A 20,428-nucleotide genomic window follows, 5' to 3' on the forward strand; every position below is an offset into this window, starting at 1 on the left:
TAATCTCAGTGGAGGCTAACCTTTTTAAGCGTTTGAGCGTGCTAGCGTACACATACGCAACTGCAAAGAGCTCTAGAGCGGCTGAAACGTTTGCTCAATTAGTTCGGAAAACAATCCACGCAAAAACGCGAGTGAGCAAACACTCAGTTCGATAGAAGAGTGAGAAGTTAATGTAGAACACTCTTCTGTCGCAACTGACACACACCGATACGTGAGCGCAGTTAAATAAATGTGACCGGGTGATATGTTTGTGTACACCAGTCTTTTTGAACGGAAATCTCAAATACGGAAATGGGGAAATACAGAGCGCTTTAGAATACTGGATCGAGACAGTAACTTGGTTGCTAACGGGTTATTCGTAAACCTTGACGGTCTGTAGGTCAATTGTCAGTAGACGCGAACGAAAGAAAGAAAGAATTTCGAAAGAAAGACAGATAAAGAAAGTAAGACAAAGAAAGAACTGCATATCTGATAACGAAAGAAATAATTATTCTAACTGGTATAACGAAAACTTCCGACGAGAATAAAACATAATGAAAACCAATGAAAGGTAAGCAAGTTGGGGAAAACGTAAACCTAACAATCAAAAGAGTGAAAGCAAAAAAGATCTGAACAATGCTGAAACGGATAATTAAAGCAACCGAAATCACCACCAGATTTCAATTATAGGTGATGATCCATTCAGGATATTAGAAAAATCTCACAAAACGCACAAAAAAAGGAAAACTTAACTGATAAACACCTGGCGCAAGACTACGGAATTTATCCAGCAATACTGCTGTAGTTCGTGTAGAGAGTGTGGATGGGTTGCCTCTACATTTAGAGCCAGTTAAGGTATTGAAATTACATACAACAAACAAGCTCCTCTCTCTCTCTCTCTCTCTCTCTCTCTCTCTCTCTCTCTCTCTCTCTGAATATCTAGTTCAACAGCAGTTGATAACGATATGCTGGAAAAATGAGACCATTATGGCCATTTAAACAGAAACCTCCCAAGGTCATAAAATTAAAAAGGAAAATAGGAAGGAGAAACCAACTCCTTTTATTCAACTTCATTTCTTGCCTCCAAGTCAGTGTCTTCCTCTCACACAGCACTAATTTTCCCTGTTCCATCCTGTCTCGGCAGATGAAAATGAAATGGGCGAAATCGTGAAACACCGCGGGTACACAAACCTTTCGAAATTTAATCAACGACGTAAAAACATAAAGGAAAATAATACCACATCAGCCGGTCGCCAAGCGAAATGGCAGCAAACCATAAAAAGCAATATTTAGAGATAACTAAATTTCAAAAACACATCCCTGTTCAGACTTTGCAATAAAACACAGCGTCCACTATCAACACCGGAAATTGATTTGAAAACACGTCCCTGTTACCTGGTTCAGAGTAATTAATGCCTTAAAAGCCAAGCGCCAACAGCACGTTTTATTTTTATTTTTTTTTTTTAACATTTGTATTGATACGAAAGAGAAACGGTTCTCTACGAATTTCATATACTTTTTATGCTGTTCTGAAATGAGGATCCAGTTTCTCTCTCTCTCTCTCTCTCTCTCTCTCTCTCTCTTGATTGTGATTCAACTGTCTATTACGATAGAGAGCCTGTGAATAAAGCAATCAGCAATTTGAATGACACGGCGAACTAACGCACAGATGGGTGACTCGACTAAATTCGGCGTACGATTTCCAAAATGTAAAATATGGATGCGGAGGACAGTTTGTTATTTTGATGACGCAGTGTAAATGTTTTGCCTCTCTCTCTCTTTCTCTCTCTCTCTCTCTCTCTCTCTCTCTATATATATATATATATATATATATATATATATATATATATATATATATATATATATATATATATATATATATATATACATATATATATATATATATAAATTTATGTATTATATATATATATATAGGAACATCGAGATTGAAATCTCTCAGATGATAATTTGATAGGGCGCTTCCAACTGACGTGTGCGTGTGTTTGACTATGAAAATAGTTGGAACCCAAATACCTCTGTACCTGTGGTTTTTCCTGGGCAGGATGCCGCCTATTCGAATTACTCATTCTGAGTGAATTAGATAGAAATAATCAACACATGAGCACATGTTTCACAGAAATATATTTCTGACTCACATCGGGATTTCGAATTCCTTGTAACCAGTCTCTCAAAAGAATAAGCCAGGGCGCTGGTTTGTGCAGCGAAAGACAAAGAAACCAATGGCAGCGTTTGCATGATCTCAGGAAAACCTCAGGTACAGAAGTCAGCTATGGTTCCAATGATTATATGACCTGGGGTCAATTGATGGTTGCTGGTCTTTCATTAAAACGGGAATAAATTTATGATCAATAATAATGATGTTTAGTATTCGATTATTTCTGTGAAAACAAATTTCGTGGCCCTGAAAATGAACGGTGCTTACAGATCATTAGCTATATAAAAGGTTCTTTGCAGCATATATATATGTTTGCTTTCCGTTTGTTATGGGCTCTTACTGCCTATGTTCATATCTATACGTTATTCTCCATTATGCAGCTATATATTATATATATATATATACGATACTACTACGATAAATTATTTTATACATGTATAAATGATAATAATAATATATAGGTGTATAAATTAAATGAAAATATTATAATAACATGGAATATTATAATGATAAAATGCTGTTTTGGGCTTATAGCCCTCAAATATAGTTTGATAGTAACAAATGGAACTATTGAAAATTCTCTCTCTCTGTTTCAGTGATTCTGTCCGGTTCGTGTCGTTCGACTTCGTCTAATGGTATAGTGTTTGTATTGCATTAAAAACGTTGAGTTTACTACAAACAGTAAACCTAAGTCATCCGTTCCTTGTTTTAAGTTTCTTTTCTTTCACCAAGGCAAGTCATTCTTTCTTGCAGTGGACGTCTAAAATTCTGCCGGGTTCCCTTTAGATATGCAATCCATTAGTGTCCTTAAATTACACGGCGGAACCCTTACTCATGCGCAAAGGAACCGTTATAATGATCTAGCTTTAAAATTTATAAAGACTGAGAAAGTAAAAATAGCTAGTGAAGATGAATATTCCTCGTGATGTTCTCTCGACTCATTTAAGTATATTCCCTTGTAACCTATACATTCTAACAAAAGAATAACAAATAGAAAGGAAATGTCTTTCTTTGCAGCGAAAGACAAAGAAACCAATGGCAGCGTTAACATGATCTCAAGTATTATACACCCCGGTAACATTTCAGCTAATGGCTGCCCGATGATTATTGAAGGTCAGATTTTTGTCATTAGTTTTGATGGTTCAGCTGCTGCGTTAATTAAAACGGGAATAAAATTATGACAATAATAATGTGTTTAGCATTCGATTCACTCTAACAGAAAGTATTCGCACAAATTTCTTGGACCCCGGCCCCGAAAATGAACGGCGCTTACAGATCACCTGTAGACTATATTAAAGGTTCTTTGCAGCACCCCTTCGGCCCGCCGCTGTTTTGCTTTCCATTTGTTCCCTTTGGGCTCTTACTGCCTCGCTGTTCATCTTCTCTAACGTTATTCTCCATTATGCAGCTACTCATTCAGAGCAAAGCCTTCGGACGAGCACTACTCAGCGGTCTCGATAAATTATTTTGCAATAATAATAATAATGATAATAATAATGCACAGATAGGTGATAACACAAAGAAAATATTCCGGTAATAATGGTGGAAATAATTATAATGATAAAATGTGTTACTTGGGCATAGAGAGGAACCTTGTCAAATCTTAGTAGTGATAAGTAACAAATGGAACTATTGAAAATTCTGCACGGTGGAGCCGCTCTGTTTCAGTGATTCTTGTCCGGTTGCGTGTCGTTCGACTTCGTCTAATGGTATAGTCAAAGTCTGGTATTGCATTAAAAACTGTTGAGTTTCCTATTCTCTCTAAGCTGAACCCAACACCTTCCGACTTCCTTGTTTTATCAGTTTCTTTTTATCTTTCTTTCTTTCGTCGCGTCTCTGGAAGTCAGACTTTGCCCTTGCAGGGGAAGTGGACGCTCGGATAAAACCATTCTGCCATGTAGCCATTTATGAGGTTTCATCCCCATTAGTATGAAAGGTAATTCTGTTAAATTACATTTTCAATTATAAAATGAAACACGCATGCGCTTAAGTACAACCGTTATAATGATCTAGCTTTAAAATTTATAAAAACTGCTTAGCACCAACAAATGAGGTAGTGTGATGAATATATCAGAGCATAGTTTTTAGAGGCAACGCGGATGGTCTTACTATAAGATAGCACTAAAGAAATGATTGACAGACGTAGTTGTCTTTGCTAACATAACCCTGGCTCAGTCTAAGAGTAAATAGATTACGTCATTTGGGATTTTTTAATGCTCTCTCTCTCTCTCTCTCTCTCTCTCTCTCTCTCTCTCTCTCTCTCTCTCTCTCTCTCTCTCTCTCTCTCTCAAACTTGCACAGTTTAGCAGAATGGTAAATTTTCCATCCTCTGGATTGTACCGATGCGGGAAAAATTAGGATCAAGCTTTCAAACCAGGTGGAAGCATCCAAATCAAAGACGCTCTCAGATAAGACTGTATCTGTAGCTAAGGTGACACTAGCCTTATCATTACAAATTCCAGCGGCCGGGAAGCCTCGAAGTACACACAAAAGGTGTAATCCAATTACGCCGACAAGAGGCTAGACCAGGTGGCTTTTCACACTGCCGGCAAAACCGGAACAGGTACACTGTTTTCCCCGACAGAAGTCTAAGGGACTGTTGTGAAATAGGAAGTAAATCTTCCTCGATTTACGGGGTATTCTTCATTAATTATGTATATCTTACGTAAGGGTAATGATGAGTGCTCTTCTCCTTAGTCTTTTCGGTTACCCCCCTTTGACTGTTCTTCAGTGTTGCTTATCTTTCATTGTCATCTTCCCCTTCCTTCAATTCATGCTTTGGCCACACGTAAGCCAAAACACTCCCTCATGTTATCAACAACTTAGACAATATAAAACCTATCATACAAAAACGCCTGCACATAAGCAATTAATGGCCTCATTTCACTTAAATCAAACTGCGTTTTATTCCAAGAGTGAATTAAAATAACCAACTTCAGGCGCGTGCCTCGAATTCACAGTAGAATAGCGCGGGAGAGTTTGTTTACGTCAAAGAATATCGTTAATTTCAACTTCGCGCGGGATCGTTCTGTTCATTTCATTCAGGGGAAAAAGCCAGCAGCGTTCAACTTTTCCTCGCTTTAATTGCGCTCACGAGGAACGGTCTCTATCAACCTCAAGCAAGCAAAATAAGTCCGAAGACAATGGAGTGCATCAAAACAGCGCTTTTGCATGAAGCAATAAACAATTATTCTAATGGAACGAGAAGACAAAGGCTATAAATAGTTATCATTGTGAAAGAAAACGAAGATAATAAACAATTATTTTTAGTTGGGGAAGGACGAAAAGACTAGGAAATTAATTAAGTGTAGGAGATGGGAATAAGATGGAAAATGATGTGACTATATATATATATATATATATATATATATATATATATATATATATATATATATATATATATATATATATATATATATATATATATATATATATATATATGAGTGTAAGTGTGTGTGTGGATGCTTGAGCCATATGGGACGTAAATATCCAATTGTGTTATCATTCATTCGAATCGGTATATGATCTTGATACGAACGTGCATGAAATACATATAACTGTAAGTGCCGCATACATGCGCGCGCGCTAGTGAAATGCATAGCCTAAAAAAATTAGCTTCATTTTGCCCAAATATATTTGTCGTTTTTATGGTTATTTGCATAGATACATATGTGTGCATGGATATGCATTCCTACTACTGACATACACACACACACACACACACTGTTGCACGTATGTGAGAAGGCTCCGAAAATTTGCAGAAACAAAAAAAAAAGGAAAGAAATAAAAACGAGCTTGAAAAATCTTTCTGCGATCTCATCAAACACAAGGTTCTTACTCTTGCGACAGGATGCTACGCCAGTAGGTCTACCCGCTAATAAATCTTCCCTTAGACCCAGCCACAAGTCATGTCAGAGAAAAAAATTCAAACTGAAAAAGAACGAAGCTCGACCAAGACCGAAAAGTCACGTAGGATTAATGATTTTTTTCTGTCTTTTTGTTTTGGGTTTTTACAAGAGAGCCATCACTCTCCCGAACAGCAACGTTCCCTTGTCACGGGAATGTGTGCATCAGTTTCGGATCAGATGAGAAAGAAGTCACGCTGAAAAACCGCATGAGAGCTTTTCGTCTTATTTATCAGTAGTCGTTATAAATGCACTTTCATTACAGGTGCGTACACTTTCATCTCTTTTTATATTTATTGCATATATTCCTTATTTGCAATGTGGTTGTGGTCCTTTTTAGTTTTCTGAAAAGAAAACTGTTGTGCCGGCTGTGTCTGTCCGTCCGCACTTTTCATCTGTCCGCCCTCAGATCTTAAAAACTACTGAGGTTAGAGGGATGCGACTTGTTATGTTGATCATCCACCCTCCAATTATCAAGCATACCAAATTACAGCCCTCTAGCCTCAGTAATTTTTATTTTATTTAAGGTTAAAGTTAGCCATAATCGTGCGTCTGGCAACGATAAAGGAAAGGCCACCACCGGGCCATGGTTAAAGTTTCATGGGCCGCGGCTCATACACCGTTATACCGAAACCACTAAAAGATAGATCTGTTTTCGGTGGCCTTGATTATACGCTGTAGCGGCTATACAGAAAACTCGATTGCGCCGGAGAAACTTCAGCGCATGTTTTACTAGTTATTTTTTCATAACTAAAAACATTATCGCCATACTGTTGTTTTGTGGTATTGTCTCCACCATTATTCTTATGGGAATTCATTTTAGGGAGAATCTTGAGTTTAGTCCGAGTATTTTAAACAGCAGAAATGAAACACCCACAGAAGACTATTATCTGATGCCGGTAAGAAGAAACACTCATGAAATACGTTTTTAAAAGTATGTGAAGTTAAATATCGCAATAAATATAACTGGTAAATTCAAATAACCCCAGAAATCATCTATACAGAAACCGGCAAAATGAAGAACAGCAAAGGAATCATATATTTTCAAACAGCTGAAATGTAGCAACCCCAGTAAACATGAATTTCGAAACCAGTGAAGTGATGCAGTGCCAGATAACACGTAACCTGAAACCAGCATAGTATAGCAATTATAGGATACGTCAATTTTGAAACCGGTGAAATGGAAGAACGCCAGAAACCATATCCAGTGTAACCACAGAAAACCATCTGTCTTGAATCCAGTGGAATCTAGGTTCGTAAATCTTTTATTCTGAAACCAGTAAGCTGAAGGTGCCCCAGAAAACTTTCATTTTGAAAGCAGTGAAATGTAATGCGCCTAGAAATTTGTATATGCCTAATACGGGTTACCACGGCTAGGTTCACTGCTCTTTACATGTAATCAATGAAAACTAACTTAAGTCATACAAGATTATCTATCCGTAAAGAAAGAAGCGAATGATACATATATATAATATTAATATATATATATATATATATATATATATATATATATATATATATATATATATATATATATATATATATATATATATATATATATATATATATATAAGTGAATTATTCCATGCATATAAGAAGTAAATGGATATAAAAGATGAATTCCCTGACAGTTCTCGGGACTGCCATCTCTCGCTTCCAACCCAAATTCTTTTTTTGTTTTCTCTCCATTTTTCTTCCGTTTTGCAAACTTTGGTCCAATTAATTCGGAACTTGTCAGCTCTGTACCTAGTCCCAATGCACTGGCAATTTTCTTGGTTTGGTTTTCTTTTTTTCAGGAGGGAAAGCGAAAAAAAATATATATTTTTCGTGTGTCGCAATGTTGCTAAAGCTAAATGAATACTATAACATACCCACGAACTCGTGTGTGTATATATATATATATATATATATATATATATATATATATATATATATATATATATATATATAATATATATATATATATATATATATATATAAATATATATATATATATATATATATATATAAATATATATATATATATATATATATATATATATATATATATATATATTTATATGTATGTGTGTGTGTATACAACATTAAGCCGTTCCCCTAAGAGGTGGCTCCCAAGAAAAGAGAAGACAACGATCCACTGCTACCTTCGCACTTAAACTCCTGGATCGTGAATGAACCCCCTGTGCAGAAAACCTAACAACACTAATCTCTTCATACACCTGCAAAGAATGCTCACCAGCATCATGTTGAACCCACTTCTTGTCTCTTGAACGACATCTATCCATCCCCATCTAGTTTTCCTCTCCTCCATCCTCCCAAAAGTTAAGTATACCTTAGTTTTACCAGACCACTGAGCTGATTGACAGCTCTCCTAGGGCTGGCCCGAAGGATTAGACTTATTTTACGTGGCTAAGAACCAATTGGTTACTTAGCAACGGGACCTACACCTTATTGTGGAATCCCAACTCCTCTGGGTAAGCTCTAATCACAAACCAATCATCTCCAATTCTTCCCACATGGCAGAACCACCTAAAATACTGTGACCCATCTTCTCACCTACGCTACCCCTTTTAACAGTTTTTCTACGCATGTCCACTTTTGTCATCCTTTCAGTTCTCCTGACACCACAAATAGTACATAAACAATAATTCATCTGTAGAGTAGTTTTCAATGAGTAAATTTGGTCTAACAATCCCTCAAACATTTCAGCTTGGCTTCCATAACCTCTCTTATTAAATGAAAATAAAATTATTTAAGGTATGAGTCTCCTACTCTGATGCACTCGGCCATTTAGTGACATCCTCACTACAGACTGTAGGTTGAGTAGAGTGCTTTCATTTCTCTGTTCTCTGCCAGAGTGAGTATGTAACTGTTATTGACCTCATACGAAGACACCCGTCTGCCCTCTAGTGCGCATTCCCCCACCCCCTCCCCAAAAGGGTTCACAGGCCTTTACTGGCGCCCCTCTGCCTTGGTGTGCATTACAACTGAACCCCAAACTATTGGCACTTCCTAGGGTAAATAGGTTGTACCACTTACTATCATACTGACTGAGCAGACAAATATGGATACCGTTGACCTTAGGAGATAAACTCATCTACCATTTATCGGGCATTTTGCCATGCAAGGGTTACAAAACCTCTGAGGTATTGTGTGTGTCTGTGTCAGGTCAGTCAACTAAACCTGACTGCTAAGGCAGAACAGCATCTACTATAAGTTGTGTACCCCTTGCACGAGAAAACGCCCCCTAAATGGCAGGTGAGCCTCTCTCCTGAAGTCAAAGGCAGTCATATTTTTCTGGTCAGTCTCCTTATAATGATCTGCTATACTGTGCTGATAGTAAGTGGTACAACCTTTTTGCCATGAGAAGTGCTAATAGTTTGGGGTGGCAAGTTGCATGTCCCTTTTGCCCAGGGTGGCATTCTCCAGTGTCGAATATTTTTCAAGCATCTAGTTCACAGCTTAAACCAATAGAAGCTCAAAGGGTATCAAGTACCGCTTCCAAATCAGTATGCCTCCGTCGGAAATCGAAAAATCGAACTGACTCCTATAGTTGGTGGAGCCACAACGACTATCCTCTCTCTCTCTCTCTCTCTCTCTCTCTCTCTCTCTCTCTCTCTCTATATATATATATATATATATATATATATATATATATATATATATATATATATATATATATATATATATATATATATATATATATATATATATATATACACACACATGCATATTATATATATGGACCTGTATATATTACATAGAAAAAGTTCCTTTGACAATCGTGGTTTTGACGCAAGTTAAATCCTGGTACTCAACTATATTGGACGTCGTCGGTAACTTTTCGCTTCTAAATAAACAAAATTTCGTTCTCGCTTATATCGTACATTTTATTATGGCACTGTTAAGCTGAAAAATAAATTTCATATAAAATTATTTACCGGCTTAAGCAACACTGAAAGTCTTTATAACAAAGTCGCTTGAACAACAGTTATGAAGAAAGTGAGAATAAATTATTCACTTTACTGCTGATCGTTGCTTTATAACCTTATCGCAGCCAGTTACATTGTAACATTGTAATTCATTTTAATTCTTTACAACACTATGCAATTTAATATTGAAATCCATTGCAGATGAATTCATTACTATCAACTGAAGCCGATCACTTTTCAGTTATTTATTTCGCAACTATTCACATCGCAATTCCTTGTAGTTTCTTGCTGCAGTCCATTTCCTATTAATCCATTACAAACTACTCCTTCGCAATCCTTTATGAGACAACCGTTTGCATCAGGATGCTGGAAAGCAATAGGTAACAACTCCCTCCCTGATCGTCTGCCACAATGGAGGGCCAGCAGCATCCTCTCCGGCATTCTATGGCAGTCACCCTCTGCAATCTCGGTAATGCTTCTCTACCAATGTCACGGCCATAAAGCCTTTTGCGGCGGGGTTCAGCCCATTTCCACCAACGCCATCCCTGACTTACTGTGTTCTTCCGCGACGAAATAGGTGGATGGGGATGGGAGGGGCTGTAACAATCGTGTGTGTGTGCGCGCTTGTGTATGTGTGAGTGTGTGTGCGTGTGTGATGGGTTAGGGGTGGGCTGATGGATTTGAACAGGAAAGGAAAAGAGATTATCAGTATAGACAATTTATTTGTATTTTTTTTAATTGCAAAAAGTAAGCGTGCAAATTAAACAAATATAAGTAAAACCCCCCAGATAAATAGCGAAAGAAAATATGTAGATATCTATTCCATGACTATAGAGCTGAAAGGGAAACGTATTTTCTCTCTTTCATTATTTATTGCATCTTCCTCTGAGGACCAATTTTTGCCTGCACGGCAGTCACAGCCTGCATTCAATGTTATGAATAAAAGATGCATACATTTTATTATACCGTGTGAACAATTTTCACCAATAGGAGGAAGAGGAACCAAGGTGAAAGGTTTCGGACAAGATAAAAAGGACCGCTGACCAGTCAATGTTCCAAAAAACTCTTGTAACACGATAGAAGAGAAGGGAATATGTTAAGATTTCACGAAGCCTATCTCAGTCCTCAACATCGTTCCACTCGGGGGGTAAGTTTCGCTGTGGGTTAGAGAATAGAAACAAATGAAAAGTTGTTCAACATGATAAAATGAAAAGTTAGTCGGTAAAGGTTCCGAAAAACTATGCCTCAGATTTCGAGACCGTCATAGCAGGTGAATATTTATGAATGGCAGCAGATAGTAACAAAGAGAAATAGGATATGTAGGTAAATAAAATAATTATGGTAATTAATAAACGTCTCAGAACGGAAAGTAAAGTCAAATTGAGAAAGATTCGGATATAATTAAAGTAGAAAGCGATGAGCATAGTCTTCAGTACTTATTACAGTTTCGAAACCGTTCAGTCTTGTTAACATGCTCCATCTGTAAAAGAAATGAGAATAAAAAAAAAACTGACCAAAGCCTTACATAAGGTTTCGAACCGGTGAATCAAGGGAAACAATTTCCACTGCTGGTTTTAATGACCCTGTGAGCTTTAGCAGTAATCCAGCCTTATCGTTGAACAACAAAATAGTTCCACTTTCTTTCCCTCCCATTCGGTCAGAGTATTACTTGTTTCCTCTTTTACGACGAGAGAGAGAGAGAGAGAGAGAGAGAGAGAGAGAGAGAGAGAGAGAGAGAGAGAGAGAGAATTAATACAGATATCAAAGTCTGAGGCCCAGCACTCAGAGAATAGAGTTAGCTTCTATGTTATTTGCAAAAAAAAAAAAAAAAAAAAAAAAACAAGAAATTGTAGTTTATGAATAGCAAAAGATACCTTTTATTTATCTGGCTGCAGAAAGCAAGGAGCTTGTCATTGGAATTCAACTTAACAGCTAGACTAAGAATTTCACAATATGGAATGCCAATTTTTCGGAAAAGAGGACCTAGAAGCAATTTGAAAACATGGTAATCACATTTACGAGACATATCAAAGGAATAGAACTGGCTGTCATGAAGGTAGGTTATTTAAAAAAAAATAGTAATTTACACACTTATGCATAAACAAACACACACACACACACACACACACACACACACACATATATATATATATATATATATATATATATATATATATATATATATATATATATATATATATATATATATATATATATATACTGTATGTGTGTGTGTTTGAAATGGATGACATTACTTCCAAACTAGTTACTTGTTAACAAAAATAAGGAGACGAGCAGAAACTTAAACAGTTCTGGACCCACGTTTCTTAGTTTCAACTACGTTTAAACAATTCCTAGTATCTTCCTCAAGCCTACAATAGAAAACAATAAAGCAGAATGAGAAGTGAGACTCAGAAAGAATTCACAGTAAAACATGTTTTTAATGTATTGCCTACACACAAATAAGTGTAAAATGCAAATTAGTGCGACACGAAAGTAACGGGAAAGAACAAAATTGCGTTGATATTCATCATAACTGCTCCTTGACAAAGGGAGCACCAGTAACAATGCTCCAGAGTGATTAAATTCGGAGCAGAGGAAAGATTCGAGAGTCAAGATCGTAAATCACCGTCTTACGAGGAGGATGAATTATCATCACCATTCTGAAACATTCGTCTGGATAAAGGCCTTCAACAACAGGAGTCCTCTTCCTGCCCGGCCCCCCCCCCCACAACCACCACCACTACTACCACCCTAACACACCTCTCCCCCGACAGCCTCTCTGCGTTATGAAGAGGATGAGTTTAATTAGATTATTATTATCATTATATACATCACATGGAGCAAAGCGTCAGGGTTTTAACATGATTAGCAGATGGTTTCACAGATTACAATGCCCATACGGATGATTATAAAGGTTGCTAAGACCATAACTGTAATATATCAGGATTAAAAGTGACAGATAAGTCGAAATTAGTATATCAGATTACAAAAATGTATCCGTAAGTAAAAAACGAACCTAAAACTCATTTTAAACACCATATCCTTGAAATGCGTATGAATGAAAAGAGCCGAGCGGGTGAAAATGTCATATAAGTTTTGAACAAAATCATAAAAATTGACTTTGTAATTAAACTGAAATATGGTCTGAACTTTTCGAACAAAATGGAAAATGTTGAGAATATGGCGACATCAGGCGCATTTGATATTCCTACCAAATATGGTTTTGATAGGCATTTTCATGCATTTCAGCGCTGATGGCAACAGAGCGTGTGGTTATTTGAGTCCGCGGCTTCTTCCGTCGTTAATTGTTTCACTAAGAAAGTGTTGGGGGCGAGGAGAAGTTTATCTAAGGAAACTTAACACATTCGGTGAGAGTAATTATCGTGCATGTGTCTTTTTCTACGATTAATTAATGCATTACATGAGTAAATATGTAAAAATTTACCCTAGTTTCTTACGTTCAGCTCATAACGAGAGAGCCTATTGGCGATTTTGTTAAGTATGTAAACTTGTATGTCAAACTACAAAGTTTTAAACTTGTTAGAGGTTTGTAATGTGTATATGTTTCCTTTAATTACTGAACACCCTTCATGGGTGTCTGTGGACATGTATATATTTTGTACAGGTTTGTATGAGTTCGTTCATGCACAAGTATACAGTCACTGCATGATTTCTGCGGTCACTCAATGCACCATTCTCACCGATGTGATAGGAAACACCCTCGACAGAAAACCATCAATACGTCCATCTCATCCCTCAAAACTTTGAACACGAGCTGTCAATTACCATAGTTAGGATGCAGCAATATGACGCGTGTGGGAATTATCTTTAATAATCCTTATTCATAAGCTCATTACCTGCAGAAGCTATAGTTAAGCCGAGTAACAACCTAGCCAATGAGACAGAAACTCTACGGGTCTCGCCTACCAAGTTCCGTTTCCTCAGGACTGATTTGTCATAGTTATGGCAGTTATTCCTGCTTAGCGTTCGTTCTCCCTGTTGCAGCTCTTTCCTCTCTCTCGGGTCGTTAATTAGGGAAGGCTAGATAGGGTACGTAAAGAGGTATACTGAGAGAGAGAGAGAGAGAGAGAGGGAGAAGGAGAGAGAGAGAGAAATGGTAATTGTGCTCGTACATTACAATGGCGCCAAACATCAGAGGCCAACAACACACAAAGAGAATTTTAGTCGTGGTTTATGACAAATACGTCACAACATCAGAGAGAGAGAGAGAGAGATTCTGATTAGATGCCTATCGAAATAACTTCAAAAGATCAGAAGTCAACGCCAAAGAGAGACTTGGAAACAAATGCTTATAAAAAGAGCGATCAGTGAGAACAAACGGATCAACATAATGGTAGAAAAACGAGGCAATTCAGACTGATAATGACGCAATGACGAAACGAATGAATCAAATACTTGGAGGGACTGATGCATATAATGAATCACTTTAATCAAAATTACTTTATAAAGAAAACAGCAAGGGTGTTATAAACGATGAAAGGGATTTGAAAGCAAGTAGAAACAATTGAGTTTGAAAAATAACAATCTCATATTCGACATCAAAGAGTTTTCAGAATGTAGTAAATAGTGCTAACGTATGCAAATGAAAATTGAGGTTGAAAGCGACGTAACATTTAAAAGATGGGAAACAGGGAAGGGAGTGAAATAGAAGGAAGAACAGTCAGTACATTATATCAGAGCAAATAGAGTCTTCCGGTTATGACAAAGAAAGGAACTTAAAAGAAAACTCACAAAAAGGGGTCAGCAGACGAGATAATGGCGGCAGATCAAAGAGCGCTTGCAAGGAACAGCCCATTTGCATAGCATAAAGCACCTCGAGGTGAATATTCATACCCCAAATGCTAGCGGACGTCCTGTGTGTTGCGGAAGGCAAGCAAAACAAAGGCAACGGCAGTGACAGGGAATGAAAAAATCGTTCAAGTGGGATTTGCATTCATTATCGCCATTATTGTGAGTACACAAAGGCGGGGGAAAAACCGGTAGGAGAGGATAATCAGCGTGAGTTATTAGTTATTTTTAACTAAGAGTTATGGAGCGTTACATTTAGAGCTCCGCTTTCCCCTTGGGAGAACGCCTCGTGCATAAACAGCGGTGCTTAGCTGCGCAATTACAAAAGACGGTGTTATTTTCGGTATGGTTAGTGCTATCCCTCACGCCGATTGTTATTCAACACTCTTATATGCGCAGGATAGATGTGGAGATCGGGAACAGACAAAGATAGTGATAGAGTTTATATGCAGTTGTAGATGTATACACACACACACACACACACACACACACACACACATATATATATATATATATATATATATATATATATATATATATATATATATATATATATATATATATATATATATATATAAGAACTTTACCTTTCGAGGGATGGTCTCAGAAGGTTTCAAATTCACGGTTCTCGACCAGTCTTTTCGAGGTTAGGTTGCTAGCCCAACGCCCTGACTCACTTTCCAGCGTACCTTGGCGGGCGCTCTTCCAAGGACTGGTCGACCACAACGTGACACAGTTTAACAGAACAGAAGGTGTAAGTTCCGCAGATAAACTGATAGCCTGATAAACAGATGTAGAGAGGGAAAGGGAATTGAAAGTGAAAGTGAAATCACTGAAGCGTTTAACTAAAACTCTCTCATTACCGTCCCAAATGTTAGCTGTCTTTAAGAGACGGTGGGGAAACCGCGAGACTAAAGATGAGGAGGTCATTTTTCCCCTCTTGAGTCGTTAACATTAATCCCTTCGAGGGGACCCGAGGTCTTTCCCCTCAGCCGTCTTCATTTCCATTCCAGCGTTGCCACAATCCCCATTGGGCTAGATTTTTCAAGAGCCGATGCTTTAAGGAAATCATTCCAGGGAACTTGAGCCTCTCTCTCTCTCTCTCTCTCTCTCTCTCTCTCTCTCTCTCTCTCTCTCTATATATATATATATATATATATATATATATATATATATATATATATATATATATATGTGTGTGTGTGTGTGTGTGTGTATATATATATATATATATATATATTGCTTTAGTAATCTCATGAACTGTGTATTTCTTTTATTTTGCCTTATTCCTCTTAATCCATACAATCTATTTAGTTCAGTGTTGGCAAAGTAATTCATTTGATTGAATTTTCAGGTATTCATCTTATTTTACAGCAGTTTCAGCCTGATGATGAGGTTATCTTCCTCAAAAACATGCGTAGTCCTCCCTAACTTTGGCAGTATTATTCATCATGAAGTTTTATATGTATATATATATAATATATATATATATATATATATATATATATATATATATATATAAATGTATATACATATGTACACATACATATGTAAATGTGTGTGTGTGTGGTTTTGTTGGTATGTATGGGTCCGCTTGCGAGTGTCTCAAAAGAATTGGGAAATATGAAAAAGTCAAATGGTTCCCAGCCGTTCTTGACGAAAAATCAGGAAAAAGAGAGCGTGGCAAACCTCGAACAAGTGACGGCAGGTAACGAAAAAGAGAAACACGAAACAGGAAGCCGGCAAACAAACACTGCCAATTTTTTTTATTTTTTTGAAAAAGGAAAAGAAAACAAAGTGAACAAAATATCAGTAAGCTAGATTTTGAGAGAGATATTCATTCCTCTTTTTTTTATATATATATATATATATATATATATATATATATATATATATATATATATATATATATATATATATATATATGTGTGTGTGTGTGTGTGTGTGTGTGTGTATGTGTGTGTGTATGTATGTATCCGAATATCACTTCTGGATCATAGAAGAAGATCGCCAACCTGAAAGAACATTTCTTCCTTCATCATGACGAAGGTAGGCGACGCTGACCAGGAGACCGCTGCCAGAGCTATGCGCAGTGTGAAGCCGGACACAAGGGCGTGGTGATCATTGTTGTGGGTTCTGTAATCTTGTTGCCGAACACACTGCGACCATGCAATGGGATTAATTGAATATTAGATATCTGGCGTTACAAGTGCCAGAGCCACTGACACCCTCGTGCACTGAAAGGATGTGTCAGTGCTGGAGTATGCAAATAGACCGGAAGGGAGGGAGGGAAAAGGCAGAAGTTCCAATAGTAAAGTGCATGATGAAAACAAAAGAAATGTAACGATGATTAAACAACCGAATAGATGAAATAACGAAGAGAATGTGAGTAAAAAAAAATTAAAGAAAGGCTATACCACCATGAAATAACAGAACAAAAAAAGTAGTAATAGAAGAAATTACGAAAGTTCTAAGTAAGTAAGAAAACGATATCTAGAAATGTCCTTGGTCGTTGAGAGATGGACTTCCTTTTCCTTAATGCGCTCCTGTTACTTCCTGCTCTCTCTCTCTCTCTCTCTCTCTCTCTCTCTCTCTCTCTCTCTCTCTCTCTCTCTCTGCATATCGACATCTACAAAAAATCATTACTTCCTTTGCTTGCGTTCATATGTATAGAACATATGTTAAAAACTCTCTCTCCTTGTATACTGTATGAGAAAAGAGAGAGAGAGAGAGAGAGAGAGAGAGAGAGAGAGAGAGAGAGAGAGAGAGAGAGCACCTCGATCATCTTCTTTTATCTACTGATTCCTTACTACCAGGTGATTGTGCGCAGTTCCTCGTTGGACGAGTTGGTAGAGTTCTCGGCTAGCACTCTGCTAGGCCCGAGTTCGAGTCTCCGGCCGGCCAATGAAGAATTAGAGGAATTTATTTCTGGTGACAGAAATTCATTTCTCGGTATAATGTGGTTCGGATCCCATAATAAGCTGTAGGTCCCGTTGCTAGGTAACCAGTTGGTTCTTAGCCACGTAAAATAAGTCTAATCCTTCGGGCCAGCCCTAGGAGAGCTCTTAATCAGCTTAGTGGTCTGGTTGAACTAAGGTATACTTAACCAGGTGATTGTTTTTAATTGTTTATAACTAATAACAGTAATAATTAAGAAACATGACAGTCCATTCATACACAGTGTCATTTGGGGTTGTCAGCAATGCTGGAAATTAATCTATGGTCATTTTTTTTACATGATACGTATGTAACTGTAATAACCACAGTTCCCTCTTAATTGCGAATATTTGCATGTATGTATGTTAAAGTAAGACTGAAACCAGGGATTTCACGAAATCCCTGAAATTTTCAGGAAATTGGTAAAATCACCAATTCACTTAGGGACATTGATCCCCGAAGGGCTAGTACTAAACACGGCGAAACAGTGATTTATCTACACTTTTCGCCATATTTAGTACTAGCACCTCGGGGATCAAATATGTTTCGCCGTGTTTAGCACTAGCCCCTCAGGGATCAAATGTCCCTAAGTGCATTTGATCCCCGACAGGATAGTACTAAACACGGCGAAACAGTGTAGATGAATCACTGTTTCGCCGTGTTTAGTACTAGCCCCTCGAGGATCAACTGTCCCTACGTGAATTGGTGATTTCACGAATTCCCTGAAAATTTCAGGGATTTCGCGAAATCCCTGGTTTCACAATATTACTGTAACATGTACTGTATATCCGTTACGGACGTCAGAATTGCTTCGTGTTGTTGCATTTGGGTTTCAGGCTTCACATCACATAATGCATCTTCAAGGCTGGAAAATTACAAACTATAAATACACAAAACGCCACTTACATACAGGAAAAAAACTTTAATACTCTTTTACCTCTTCTTTTTGAGATGTTTGTCGGGTCTTTTACCCCTGCGATTCTGCTCTCTCTCTCTCTCTCTCTCTCTCTCTCTCTCTCTCTATATATATATATATATATATATATATATATATATATATATATATATATATATATATATATATTGGTGTGTATGTGTGTCAGAAATCCCAAGACTATGATTGAAATCGCAAAGAATGCCGATAATCTGCTTTTATGTGTTGTTACTCTCTAGGCCTTTAATTGTCCCTTATCTGTTTTATACTGAATTCGCAGTGTTTACAGATTACAGTTGTTATTAGAGTTGGAAGCTCGACAACGAACGTTTGAGAGCGATCATCATTTACAAGCAAAATGGTTTCATTAACTCTCTTAACTATGTTCTTTGCAATTTGCATTTTACTGTCTTTCTAAAGGTTATCTCAGCGCAGAGCCGTGAAGGGAACACTGCACTATCTTAATTGCCAATGCATGGCACTTAAAATAATTCATTCATTATTCGAACACCGTTTTGCAGTTCATGGTAACATATGTCTTTTTACCCTGGACGTTTTCGTTAAAAGTTTATTTCTACACATCGTTTAAAAGGCGCGCATGGCGATGAAACGATTGCTGACCTGAAAGCTGTCACATAAACATGTTTTCTTGCCTGTGCTTGCATTCCCCGCCAACGTTTGCAATAGGGGGTAAGATCATTTTTCTTACTGGTGTAATGTGGAAGTTGCTCATGTTAATCATACACACGAATTTGCACAAGTTCTATTTTGCCCACACGCACCAAAAAAAAAATGCAGCATTTAATGATGGCAAAAACCTTGTGCGCGTGGAAAAGATTCCCACCATAACTTCGCATTTTTATTTTCGTTTTTTGCCTTATGAATTATATATAGCATTACTGTGTTGTATTGCCACTTCTTTTACATAATGATTTATTTGAAACAGAACACAACCTTAAACCGAATAAGGAGAGGTGTGTTCACGGCGTTATAGGACTGTATTCTTGACTTTGATTTATGATAAATATTCTCTTGGTTCAAAATAAATTCCTAAAAATTAAAAACCGAAAGAGTAACATTGTGTCGACACATATCTAAACGAAGGGAATCCTGCAAATGCCTTTTTTTTTTTTCCTCTCTCTCAAAAGACCTCGGTTTCAATTTTGGCACAGAATGAAATTTCCGTAATTACAGCGAAATGTTTAACAGTGAATTATCTTTTTTTCTGTCTCATTGAACAGTCCAATTATTTTCTCCTATTATTGGGTACATTTTAGAAACAGAGAGAGAGAGAGAGAGAGAGAGAGAGAGAGAGAGAGAGAGAGAGAGAGAGAGCTTAGGCTATTGCCCTAATGGCAAAATTCCTCGTATTTTCCGGCATAGTTGTATTTCACCCTTTGAATTTATGTTCCCTCTGCTTGAAATATTCATGATCACTTGTAATTCACGTTGACGGCATATTTTACGAAACAGTGAATTATTTTTAAGGAATTTTTGGTAAAACCTAATATATTTTTACGTTTTTTTTTTTTTCAGGTAAGAACATACGTCATGAATGGAGTTCATTATCTCGAAAGTTTACCAAACTTTTTCGACTTCAGGTAAGCAAACATGGTTATTTGATCGACATGTTTACAGTAGGATTTATAAATCCTATACCCTCACCATTTAACCTATAATAAATGCCAAAATCTCCCATCTGAATTCAGTACTGAGCAACTAGAGTTATTTATGGGCACTTCTGTGTCTTCTT

General features: G+C 37.2%; 2 protein-coding genes across 8 annotated transcripts in view; one reads left to right on the top strand and one right to left on the bottom strand.

The window, feature by feature from the left end:
- Positions 1 to 3,556, bottom strand: part of LOC136855585 (chromo domain-containing protein cec-1-like) — a 174,781-nt gene extending 171,225 nt beyond the window's left edge. Inside the window, exon 1 of the mRNA XM_067132679.1 lies at positions 3,520 to 3,556. Coding sequence (XP_066988780.1) covers positions 3,520 to 3,556 — 37 coding nt within the window. The remainder of the gene's footprint in view (positions 1 to 3,519) is intronic.
- The window catches only part of LOC136855625 (zinc finger protein 385D-like), a 1,128,591-nt gene that overhangs the window by 927,141 nt on the left and 181,022 nt on the right, over positions 1 to 20,428 (top strand). The window lies entirely within an intron of this gene.

This window comes from Macrobrachium rosenbergii, chromosome 32 (assembly GCF_040412425.1).
Source record: "Macrobrachium rosenbergii isolate ZJJX-2024 chromosome 32, ASM4041242v1, whole genome shotgun sequence".
Taxonomy (NCBI): domain Eukaryota; kingdom Metazoa; phylum Arthropoda; class Malacostraca; order Decapoda; family Palaemonidae; genus Macrobrachium; species Macrobrachium rosenbergii.